The sequence below is a fragment of the Cottoperca gobio genome, chromosome 15 (genome assembly GCF_900634415.1).
Source record: "Cottoperca gobio chromosome 15, fCotGob3.1, whole genome shotgun sequence".
Classification (NCBI taxonomy): domain Eukaryota; kingdom Metazoa; phylum Chordata; class Actinopteri; order Perciformes; family Bovichtidae; genus Cottoperca; species Cottoperca gobio.
The window spans coordinates 17,132,653-17,145,547 of NC_041369.1; the positions used below are offsets into that span (position 1 = coordinate 17,132,653).

At 40.4% G+C, this 12,895-nt stretch overlaps 1 protein-coding gene across 1 annotated transcript; it reads left to right on the top strand.

Annotated features, from left to right (window-relative positions):
- Nucleotides 1-16: 16 nt before the first annotated feature.
- Nucleotides 17-4,323, top strand: ikzf5 (IKAROS family zinc finger 5). The gene is made up of 3 exons (XM_029450328.1): nucleotides 17-762; nucleotides 1,199-1,372; nucleotides 1,451-4,323. Exons 1-3 carry the CDS (start codon nucleotides 630-632, stop codon nucleotides 2,413-2,415), a joined length of 1,272 nt encoding a protein of 423 aa, XP_029306188.1. The 5' UTR covers nucleotides 17-629; the 3' UTR covers nucleotides 2,416-4,323.
- Nucleotides 4,324-12,895: the final 8,572 nt, after the last annotated feature.

Below are 12,895 nucleotides of genomic sequence, written 5' to 3' on the forward strand. Positions count from 1 at the left end.
ATTTTCATCAGCGCACACTCTGTGAACTTTCACCCCTCCAACTGTTTTCCTATTGTTTTGATTAACAGGTTGTCTTTTCGTGTGAATTATAGCAAGTGCCTCGACGGAAAGAACATTATAAAACCAATAGTAATCTTGAGGATTTACTGAAATGCGTACAGACGATGTAAATAATAACCGTGTCGACTAGATAGCGGCGTTGTTGTTGTTGACAAATATGCTTTCACAAAGATAAGCTAACGTTAGCTGTCTGGCTAACGTAACGTACGTAGCTTTGGTAACAACATGACGACGATGGGGAGCGGTGTGTAGGAGCGACCAACTAGACATCGGATCGCCCCGATTTCCTGCTTGTCAATCACATATCTCCAGGATTCTCCTGTCTTTGTGTCTGGATAACCTCAAACCGGCTTTCTCAACCAAACAAACAAAACTAGCTACATTTAACCGACAAGTTATCTTCGAAGAGGTCTCTAAAATCCAGCTAGCTAACGTTGGCGATAGTGATACTTTTTCAAATCTGGTTGGTTTAGTCACATTTTCTGACCTCATGCCAATTCAGCTTTGCACTTCAGTAATTCAAGTCAAAACGTCTTTATAGTGTTGGAGACTTGCATCACTTTCTTTCAATGGGTGAGGAAAAGCCGGACACGCTTGACTTTGTGAAGGATTTCCAGGAGTATCTGAGCCAGCAGACTCAACATGTCAACATGATATCAGGGTCTGTCAGCGGCGTCAAGGAGGTGGACGAGCTGCCACCAGGTAACCAGCTAAGTGTCATTTACTGTGTACAACCCTTCTATGGAAATACAACAGTTTTAGTGTAGATTTGGTGCAATTTGATACAGTATATGTTTAGACAAACAGCTGCGCCTATAAGCATTATCTGACATCTGACTTCAGATATTAGTCATCAGGCATGGTCGTCTTTATCCACATGATCCTTCAAAAAGTCTGTGATAATTCAGTTTGTTAATGCAGTTCAACAACAATGTAACTGAAGTGTTGGACTGCATGTTATATTGACGTCAACTGGAGTGCAAGCTGTAGAAATGCATTAAAAGCAGCTATAGTGTTCATGAAAATAACAATAATATCCCTCCTGAGTAATTAGTTTCCTTAGATAGTAAAGTATAAACAGATGGTGTGTCATTTCATTTTTATAAATTGTAAGTCCTGCTAATGATCCCGTTTGCAGACTGCAGTCAGAATGGACTGGATCACCCCTCAGTGGACATGTCACTGGAGGACAGCTCAGGGATCCTGGTGGATGGCTTTGAGAGGACCTATGACGGCAAGCTAAAGTGCCGCTACTGCAACTATGCTACCAGAGGCACAGCAAGACTCATTGAGCACATCCGGATTCACACCGGTAAGTGTTAATAGTTCATTTTCAGGGGATGACATTGATATGGTTTTGTTATTTATCCTGTTTTTCTGAATTAAACAGGAGAGAAACCTCACCGCTGTCACCTCTGCCCATTTGCTTCGGCCTACGAGCGCCACCTGGAGGCCCACATGCGATCACACACAGGCGAGAAGCCTTATAAGTGTGAGCTGTGCTCCTTCCGCTGCAGCGATCGTAGCAACTTGTCGCACCATCGCCGTCGACGCCACAAACTGCTGCCAATGAAAGGTGCTCGCTCACTTTCCCACAAGAAGATGCTGAGTGTTTTACAGAAGAAGGCCAGCTCACTGGGCTATGGCCGCCGACTCCTCATCAACTTCAGCCCCCCTTCTATGGTGGTGCACAAGGCTGACAATGTGAACGACTTCTCCCATGAGCTGCCTCACTTACGTCAAGAGACATATGATAATCAGGGTCGAGCAGTCGAGGACGGGCACTCCGCAAATCAAAATCACCATCACCATGATATGGAAATGGACAACCCCCTGAATCAGCTGTCCACCCTGGCGGGCCAGTTGGCAAGCCTCCCTTCAGAGTCCCATGTCCAGACTCAACCTCCCATGTCTCCAGGAGCAGAGTCTATCGTGGATGAGAAGCCCTTCCTCATCCAGCAGCCCCACCCTGCCACAGCTCCCGTGGCTGTCTCAGCCAGCATGGCCCATGCCTCCTCCTCTTCCCCGATCACTCCCGAGCCCAGGGCTCTTCCCCACAGCCATTGCAGCCCTGGAGGGGGACCCTGCAGCGAGCACAGTGGGCGCACCAGTACCCCGAGTATCTCCAACAGCCAACCGAGTACGCCGGCCCCAGGCCTTTCTCTCCCACTCCAGGACCCCCACATGCTGCATCACTGCCAGCACTGTGACATCTACTTTCCCGACAACATCCTCTACACTATCCACATGGGCTGCCACGGCTACGAGAACCCATTCCAGTGCAACATCTGCGGCCACAAGTGCAAGAGCAAGTACGACTTTGCCTGCCACTTTGCTCGCGGGCAGCACAAGTGATGGAAGGAAAACTTTGAGAGAACTTTTAACGGACAGCCTTGTTTTATTAATTCCATAGTAATTTTATTTATTGGTCTTTTACTTGGCCTTGATGTAGCCTAGCCTTTGAAAGTTGTACTTATAAAATGTCAACATTCAGATGTTTCATTTTGTATAATTAAAGGTGCCCATTCTATTGTATTATAAGGATGATCAGTGTTTTCAACAGGTTGAGAATTTATTTGTGGCGGAGGAGGGAGTCACATTTACATGCTGTCATACATCAAACAAAATAATTTCTCTAATTGTTATTAACCTTATTTTATGTAGTAGGTTACTGAATTCACAGTACCTTTCACATTATGTTTGGCTTTTGTGTTTTTAAAAATACATAACTCACTTGACCTTTTCAAATCAATCTTTCAAATGCAAAACTGTGCAATATTACAGTAGCGCTGACAAAAATGGATTTCATTGTACGATTACATATCGGCACTGAAGTGAATGACAACCAGTGGCATTCAGCAATCTAAAAAGAACTTAGGTTAGTCAGCATGTTGCATATATGAGATTTGAATGACTAAAACAAGGACAGAATGCAGTTGTGACCTTTTTCAGTAAAGAAAAACCACTCCTGCTACTCACATAGCAAATTGGCTCTCACTCTCAACAGCATCTCCCTTTTTAGAAAAATACAAGAGAAGAAACTAAATAAATTCTCAACCCTCCTGGAGCTATATCTAAAGATTGCTCTGATGATATTAACTGATGATATTGAGTGAAACTGTTGGCCTTAAGTGATCTTACTTAAGCCTTGTCGAAATTATTTCAGTGCTTAGTGCATTACTACTATTTCTTTGCAGTGCCTGACAGTCACTTTCTTGTGCGTCCAAGATGGAGAGGACTGTTACTTTGAAGATTAATAGATATTATTACAATATCCTCTTCCTACTGTAATGTATAGGCCCGGAACCTTAGAAAAAAGTTTGGCCATTGCGGTTTCCTGTGGCAGCCATGATTCTTTTGCCAAAATTCTGCTCCAAGAATGCTGCTAAGAAACCTTTGGAATCCAAACTATTTGGATGGCATCCACAGTAAATCATGGTTTCGGATCAGCCAGCTAAGTTGTCAAACTACATTCTGTAGAAGTCGGGTTGTTTTGAAGTTCCTTCACACAGTGCCCTTCCTTGACCAGCATCATGGTAACTTCTCTCGTTTTTGTTAAAAGGGTTTTGTATATCCTTTTCATGATGTGATGTCACATTCTGATGTTTTGATATTGTATGAACTCACTTTAATATCCAGTATCTCCGTGTTTAGGACAGAATCATCAAGTCTTGTGTCTCATGTAAAGACTTTTTCAGAATTTCCACGTAGCACTGGGGATGCCGCGTTTTAGCCTTTGTGGTACCACACAGAGATTCCCCGTTTATCATATGGATCCTAGTGCTTTTCTGAATATTTACTGAGTATTGTATTCTGAGTCGTTGGGTAGATGTTCAGTGTCCAAAAAAAAGCAAATGTTGCAGTAAGACTGCGACTTTAGCGAGATTGTTCTTTGTCTTGGGTACTGTTGTCTGTTGCTTAGCAACATGCGTGGATAACATAGTTACTGTTTCTAGGACCACCTTCTCGTCGCCATGCTTACCAGTAATGGGGGCATCCAGTAAGGCCTTATGTTCTCTGTGTGTCGTAGGTTCATAGGTGATGGTGAATGTGGAAGCCTGTTGGCGATCACTCTCTCCCTCTGGGATGGCTAATCATTTTATCGTGAGATGGATTAATCTTACTAATTTATAAGTAAAGTGTTTTCTAACTGAGCTGCACTTTGTGTTTTGTCTTCTTTTTCTCCATCTTCTTTGTATTCAAGTTGTTGTTCATATTTAATGTTCATTTAAGAGTATGACGTAATTAAATACACAAACAGATTGTCTTTTGATGATGCTTTTAATCAGGTAGTGTGATACAAATGAAAGAAATGGTGAGTATGATTCAGTGTCACAATGAACAGAATGAGCTGTAATGATCAGTGAAGAAGAATGAAGCCACTCGTTGCAGAATCAAGCTTTGTCCTGCTCATGAGCCTCTTCTTTTTCCCCAGGGTCTGGCGAAGAGAAATAGGGAATTGTGTTTTATTGTAACGTTTTCTTGAGATCATGACTTTTCTCATCTAATCTAATTCTTCAATTGATCCACTATTGGTACCAAAAGCAGGTACAGATGAGTACAGACCTTTGAGTTGGATGGGACCCAGGACCAGAGTTTGACTGTCGTGTTTTGACCCCACGTCTCTGGCTGCACGATTGTTGCAGCCACGTCTGCAGCGGGAATTATAGTCAGAGGTTCGGCATATCAGAACCTTGCACTGGATGTACACCGACTCTGTGGCTCGCAGGAACTGGAAGGCCTTAAATGTGAAACGGGCATAGGTACGGGTGCCAGTGACGTAGGCCTGGTAGGTATTGTCCATAGGACAGCTGAAAGTGAAACGGAGTGAGTGTTACTGGACAATACTAGAAGTATGAATAGGTGAGGAAGAGCAAGGTCCTGTAATCGCCAAGTATTTCTGTTTCTTTATTATTTGACAAAAAAAAGGTATTCAGATTCTTTACTGATGAAAAAATGTCCTACACCATAATGTAGAAATACTCCATTACAAGTGAAAGTCCCACCTTTAAAATTCTACTTAATAATGACATATTATCAAATGTTAGATTATCAGATTGATTACTGATGTATCGATGCATAAGTAGCAAGTTATTGAAATAATTTAAATGTAAAATCTTAATCTGTAAAGTAACTGAAGCTGTAAAATAAATGTTCTGTCTGAAATGTAGTGAAGTGTAAAGTAGCAGAAAATGGAAATACATTACTAAATGTGCTTAGTTACTTTCCACCGCTGATGATGTAGATGTTTAATCTTTAATCACACACATCTGCCTTTTTTTTTCATTTTTGAAAACAAGCACAAGAACACATGTACTTAATCTACACTGAAACAAAGCACTCTCTCATTTTACCCGTTGCGGATCAGGTAGTAAGATCTGCTCTGGAAATCATAGGGCGATGTTGAGGTCACACAGGTGTCAAGAAACAGGACCAGGGAGCTGTCGGCCCTCATGTCCACTTGGACATACAAGTTCTGGTTGAGTGTCACCTCGTATGGAATTTGAGTCACCTGAGAGTGTAAAAGCAAAACGTCAGCATGGTGTGTAAGCATTTACAGCAGGGATTATCTGCACTTACACCCGAACGCACCTGATAGTAGAAGTTGCTGGATGTGTAGAAGTTCATGCTGGTATTGAATCTGCCTGTGCCTGTAAGGTTGCTGTTATCCTGATGAGGGACAACGTACATGATCTGGGCCACTGAGTCCGCCTCCATCCAACAGCCAACGTTCACCTTTAATTGAGACTTCCGTGTGATCTCTCCAGAGTTCGAGGTGTAGGAATACAGGGTGTTGGTGTACACAACTCTGCTATTCTCAAACTGTCCGATAGAAGATATTGGAAAATGGTCACACTCTCTCTTCTTACCATCACAGTCATTTTTTTTTATCAGGAAGTACTGCATGCTGTTAATGTTTTCCAGAAGGTGATGAGTTGTGTACCTTTCGAATGTTGCCACAAGTGTTAATGGGGAAGTTGAAGACCACCTGATATCTGGAAACCTGGGGTCTGCAGTGCTCGTCAGTCAGGGACAGACTGTTGCTGTCGTAGCCGAGAGAGTTCAGGTAAGACCTCTCGATCACAATCGTCATGTTGTCCGAGGAACAGTCCACTCGACCTGACCAAGGGCCGTGTTCATAAGATATTTACAACAGCTTCAATTCATTTTAGGATGAAAGTGTCAGATAGCACAATGTTTTTAGCGGTGAGGTTTTAGGGTCTGTTGAGAACTTTGGTCCACACTGAAATATCTCTACACCTATTGAAAGTGAGGTTGTCATTTGTGGTTTTGAATAAAATACCTAAACATCTATTTGATTAATTGCTATGGTCAATATTTTATTTTGTCCAATACTTTAGTTTATGACCAAATACTTGACATTAACATCAGCCTCAACTGGACGTTGTGTTACTTTGTGTTGTGCTGAATGAAGATGGGGAACCTGGGAAACATTACATGACGAAGCCTTGTCCTTGTGAGCATGTTGGCATTCAGACGTGTGCATTTACACATTCTTTTCACAGAAGCTAAGTCGGTTCACAAGAAACATTTAGCACAAATATAGGGACGAAATCAAAACTAAATCTACTATATGTGTACCTGCGCTTGGTGGCAGAGAGCTTATAAAGTCAGCATTGAACCCTGGGCCAACCCCAGAACCATCGGTCCGGAAGAGCACGGTCAAGTAGTTGGAGGTGGAGTAGAAAATACTATTAACAAGACTGTTGTTGCACACTTTCCCCAGATGTTGTGAGTTAACAGACGGTCCATCGTAGACTGCGATATAGTCACAGGAGCAGCAGTTCTCCAATCTGTTTTTTCAAAAGATGATAAAAAACCCTACAGTATTGACTTCATGAAGCAAATGTAGAAAAAAGTAGTTGATGATTATAAATGATCCACAAGTTGACGATATTCGTGAGATCTGAATGTAATGCTGCTAATTTAGACGAACAATCTCCAAAAAGGAGTCTATTCTTCACTCACTGTAAGTCTGTGAAAGCCAGGAAGATTCTTTGGTCATACGCAGCCCTGAACTGCCAGACACAGTAGGCGTTGCTGTGGTAGTAGTTGGGGTAGTTTGGGCTGGAGAAGGTACCAGAGCCAACCAAAGAGCCTCCACATGGCTTTACTGGGGCTAGACAACATCACATAAGAGTCATTGCAGTGATATACATTTGCAGAAGGCTCACGTTGCACACTGAGTGTCCTACCTGTGGATGGTGGGATGGCAGTAGTCCCGCAGGTATCTACATGACAGACAGAAGATAATAAAGTGTTAACAATCTTTTACTTCCTATAGTGTAAAAACAAACATTATAATACACCTGCTGTGCATTCTGCAACTTATAACAAAAACATTGCATCCCACCATGTCTGTATAGGCACTGAGGAATGTACAGAGAGGGATGCAGAACCTGTTAATGCTATGACTTGTTACACTTGGCACTTACAGTAGTAGTCATGGCAACAGTTGCCATTGTATGGACAAGAGCTTGAGCAGGAGCAGCTTCCCATGTGTCCGCCGCAGTTGTATCGACACGAGGGCTGATCTGAGAGACACGAGTTGACGTTGACATCACAGTACATAGGAATAGTTACATATCAAGTACTTGCTTGGGGAATTGTAGCTCAAAGGGTTTTTATACCTGTTGTGCCTGTAGGCCACGGAGTTGTGCCTTCAGGCCACGAAGTTGAGCCATGGCAGTGATCTACATCACAGAAAGAGAAAAATGAAGTGTAGTCCTTGTTTTACTGCATCACACATTATAATACAGTATGTTTTGAAATCTTAAACAAAAAGGGACAACGTCATGTGTCGTTCTCGGCAGAGCATTACAGTGGAATTTGACGGACTGATTTCTCCAGCGAGAGACGGCGGCAAAGGTCGTTAACACTGTTGATTTGTTACACTTGGCACTTACAGTTGTAGTCGTGGCAACAGTTGCCATTGTATCGACAAGAGCTTGAGCAGGAGCAGCTTCCCATGTGTCCGCCGCAGTTGTATCGACACGAGGGCTGATCTGAGAGACACGGGTTGACGTTGACATCACAGTACATAGGAATAGTTACATATCAAGTAGTTGTTGGGGAATTGTAGCTCAAAGGGTTTTTATACCTGTTGTGCCTTCAGGCCACGGAGTTGTGACTTCAGGCCACGGAGTTGGGCCATGGCAGTGATCTACATCACAGAAAGAGAAAAATGAAGTGTAGTCCTTGTTTTACTGCATCACACATTATAATACAGTATGTTTTGAAATCTTAAACAAAAAGGGACAACGTCATGTGTCGTTCTCGGCAGAGCATTACAGTGGAATTTGACGGACTGATTTCTCCAGCGAGAGACGGCGGCAAAGGTCGTTAACACTGTTGATTTGTTACACTTGGCACTTACAGTTGTAGTCGTGGCAACAGTTGCCATTGTATCGACAAGAGCTTGAGCAGGAGCAGCTTCCCATGTGTCCGCCGCAGTTGTATCGACACGAGGGCTGATCTGAGAGACACGAGTTGACGTTGACATCACAGTACATAGGAATAGTTACATATCAAGTAGTTGTTGGGGAATTGTAGCTCAAAGGGTTTTTATACCTGTTGTGCCTTCAGGCCACGGAGTTGTGACTTCAGGCCACGGAAGTTGAGCCATGGCAGTGATCTACATCACAGAAAGAGAAAAATGAAGTGTAGTCCTTGTTTTACTGCATCACACATTATAATACAGTATGTTTTGAAATCTTAAACAAAAAGGGACAACGTCATGTGTCGTTCTCGGCAGAGCATTACAGTGGAATTTGACGGACTGATTTCTCCAGCGAGAGACGGCGGCAAAGGTCGTTAACACTGTTGATTTGTTACACTTGGCACTTACAGTTGTAGTCGTGGCAACAGTTGCCATTGTATGGACAAGAGCTTGAGCAGGAGCAGCTTCCCATGTGTCCGCCGCAGTTGTATCGACACGAGGGCTGATCTGAGAGACGACATTTATATTATAGCAAGATGACTTCAATTAAAAATTTACATTTTTCTTAAATGGAACTTAATTTAACTGAGAGAGATTAAAATGACCTGTTACTGTGTATGGTGTATCCGTGGATAAACAGTAATCTGTAAAACAGAGAGATTAGATTTAGGGATATATCAGAATAGTATATAAATGAAAAAAAGCACAATGAAATTTGTAAACAGTAGCACAATGTGGCGGTACAGGGTATACTGTATATAATAGAACCTAACTCCCTATGTTGATGCTTTCTCTTATTCTACTAAACAGAGATCCTTTTACTGGTATAGCTTGGTCTTAACCCCGGTGGTGGAAGAAGTATCCAGATCTTTAACTCAAGTAAAAGTACCTAAAATCCCTCCATTCATAATCCTACCTACCTACCTACCTAAATACACTTCAATTATTTTAAAGTAAAACAATATATTCTCGTATTTTCAATACCCATCTAGGTGGAGCTAGTTTGAAATACCTAATTTGCAGTTACATTTAGTGGTTCTGCAAAAGGTCACAAGATAAATCTGATGGGATTTGAGAAGATAAATGGGGCAGGAGAGAGGAAAATGTTTTATTCTTCTACACAAATGTGTTTTCATATGTTGGACATTTCTTTGATCTTTGTTTTGAATAACTTCATGTATTCTACACGTCTTCATATCAACAGATATTTTAAACTTAATATTTTATACAAATAAAACTGCTAACAACTCATAGACATGACAAGAGAAACCAACCCATTGCAGTTTTGTAAGCTATAAAGGTTGTCACTCATTTAATATTCAACAATGCATTGTATTTTATAAGCTTATCATAGCTGTCAAATAAAATTGAGTGCAATATTTCCCCCTGAAATGTTGTAGAGAGGAAGAATAAAGTAGCACAGAATGGAAACAAAGTCCTTCAAAGCTCTAATAAAGTAGAGTATTTGAGTATAGTACTTAGTTACTTTCCACTGCAGCTTACCCTCATAGTCTGGACAACAGTTCCCTCTGTATTGACAGTCTGAAGAGCAAGAGCAGTTTCCAACCAGGTAGCCACAACTGTTTCTGCAGGAACTTCCACCTGCAGAAAGAACAGACAAAACAAGTCAAAATGTGGGCTGTGAAAAAGGCCTTTTGACATCCTAGATATCATTAGAATGGGTAAACTGCATATTTTATAAAAAAAAATACATTCACATCTTTGTCATAATCCTTGTGACTTACCCACAACTCGGAACTCAGCATAAAATCCTGAGAGGCTAACAGAACCATCACTTCTGATGGGTTGGGAAACACTTAAATGCTTATCTTCATTTATACATGTGAAATACCTCAAATGTCAAAAATAACTCATTGTAAAGGTATTTATGCCAATTACGTTTGATTATTCCTACTGACAAAAACTAAACCTTTTACAATGATTATGTTACACTGATGCTTTCAGTTTGTATGCTCGTCAACACTTTGCCTCTCCATTGCTTCCTCTGCGTAACATGTAACCAGCAGGAAGTATTGTACGGTGATGACCTAGCATTATTCTACTTGTTTCGGTAGTACCCTTTTTTACCTGCTGTACCTGGAGGACCTGTTCGTTGACTCATTTTCTCATTTGTTTGGAGGCGATCGGCACCTGATGTATTATAAGAAAAACAAACAAACGGGTAACAAACAACCAAAAGTGCTGTCAAAACAAACCCTAAATCCAAAACCAAAGAGACAAATATAACATTAAGAAAAATAGTGGACAATACCTTGCACTCCAAGTGAGGCAAACACGCTGCAAAGAACCAAAAGAGTCCACATGGTGAATTCGTTCATCTTCCAACCTGCTTCAGGTGCTGAACATTGCAGCTTATATAGCCAGACACTTTGATGCAGCAGCCATAAAGTGTCTGATGCCACCTGAAGTGATACTGATAGATTACTCATTTATCGTCATGCATGAGAATCAGGACACTTGGTTAACGATCATAAAACGTACACAAAGATTGTTCACATCTAGTTTCAGGATGTATATTAAGACATACGGGTTGAAATTTACGAGGGTTTTTGGGAACTTGCACATTAGCAGATAATAACATATCAACTGTAATGATCTTACATGTGGAACTGACATCTGAGTCATTTTGACTTACTGCTGTCGCTGCATGAATCCTGCTGGATCAGTCGCATTGCTTTTACAGTAAATAGCAAAAACATTTACATTTTCAGACGAATAGAAAAATACTGATTCATATTCATGTTAAATCTTAACAGAAGCTGTAAGTTATACTGTAAATAATTTAATAAAAGCATCATTCTTTTGCAGCTAAAGATTCACATATTCTTCACATTGATTCATCTCAGCAGCAGTAAAATTACAAAACGATACACATATATGTGTTTTACATTTTAGCCACATTGGTCAAGACTGCAATACAACAGCTGTTGGTTTAATAACCATGAAATTCAGACATCCACGGTACCCAGAGGATCCGACTGACTTCAGTTACTTTGATCCCCTGACTTTTCATCCAACGCCACCAACAGTGCAAACATCTTTAATTGTCCAATACGCTGGTTTATGATTAACTACCAGATGCCAAACTAATAATATTCCCATCAGCCTAACTGCTAAACTTCAACTTGTTAGTGTTAAGGGAGCAGGTCAGCATGTTGACGTTGTAATTGTATATATACTTTTAATATTATTAAGGAATAATCCAAATGTACTGCCATCTCATACTATTGCTGTCCTAACTGCATAAATAATTTTATTTATCAAGTATAATATGTGCTGTCTCAGCAAATAGTCAAATAATCACAAACAAATGTTTAGTTCTTCTGTAAATTAGGAATATTGGACCAAATATCAATATCAAAAATGTGTTTAATATATATATATATATATATATCAGTAGCAACATACAAACATGCTAAACACTAAAAGTGTAACATACTGCTGTGTCATTGGTGGATATGAGACCAGAAAAGACGCTAGACTTTGGATACCAATCGGTCAAACTGTCAGCGTAACATAAAGTTATACACTTTTGCTTTATAGACTCTTAACTTCCCCTTGTCAATTATAACTTAACAATGTTTACAAAAGATAAAAGCAGGGCTGTAAAACACTTAATGTAACACAATGTTTCTCTTTCTGATGAGAACATCTTGTGAACTCTGTGCTGTTGAATCAGGTGTGTGTGAAGGATGCTCCTCATTAAAGTCATGGATGTCGCCCTTTAATAGTGAACATCCGCTACATTGCTTCATGAACTTGTTTACCTGCCTGTAAAAGAACATTTAAAAGCTGCTTCCTCTTTTCCAAAGACAAGTTGGGCTTATTATCTTCATAACTTTTCATAACTTTTAACAGTTTGACAAGTGAAGATAAGAGAAACAGCACTGGTTTATTTATACATTTTAATTTATCAGACATCTTATTTGTTCTCACTTTTGAAGGGGCTCATTATGCAAACATTTCTTATTTCAGTTAATGTGGTTTAATGAGCATTTTTGTAAATGTATAAAGAGTAAAATTGTACTAATGACATGGAATAAATAATATAAATGAAGATTCATACGGATTAAATTAGAAAGTGTATAGAGATAAACACAGAGCATGCAGAGTACAGAACATCAGTGACGCAGGAACAATAATAGCAGAATAAAATAATATGTCCTCTTTTTGCTTATACTTTATAGATTAAAGGGATTGAGACTTGTTTACTTGATGTTTCTTTGACCCCGAGATTGAGTCAAATTTCAAAGAACATGCGTAATAAATCAAGAGCACCATTCCCTCTTCACAAATAAACATCCCCACACTATGGTGACATTTCACTGAATCACTCTCAAACACAAACAAGCC

What these genes read in the sequence shown, in the direction of transcription:
- ikzf5 (XM_029450328.1), top strand. Translation starts at nt 630, where the DNA reads ATGGGTGAGGAAAAGCCGGACACGCTTGACTTTGTGAAGGATTTCCAG. An exon ending in GGTGGACGAGCTGCCACCAG is followed by an intron (nt 763 to 1,198) that starts GTAACCAGCTAA and finishes TCCCGTTTGCAG; the next exon opens with ACTGCAGTCAGAATGGACTG. An exon ending in GCACATCCGGATTCACACCG is followed by an intron (nt 1,373 to 1,450) that starts GTAAGTGTTAAT and finishes TGAATTAAACAG; the next exon opens with GAGAGAAACCTCACCGCTGT.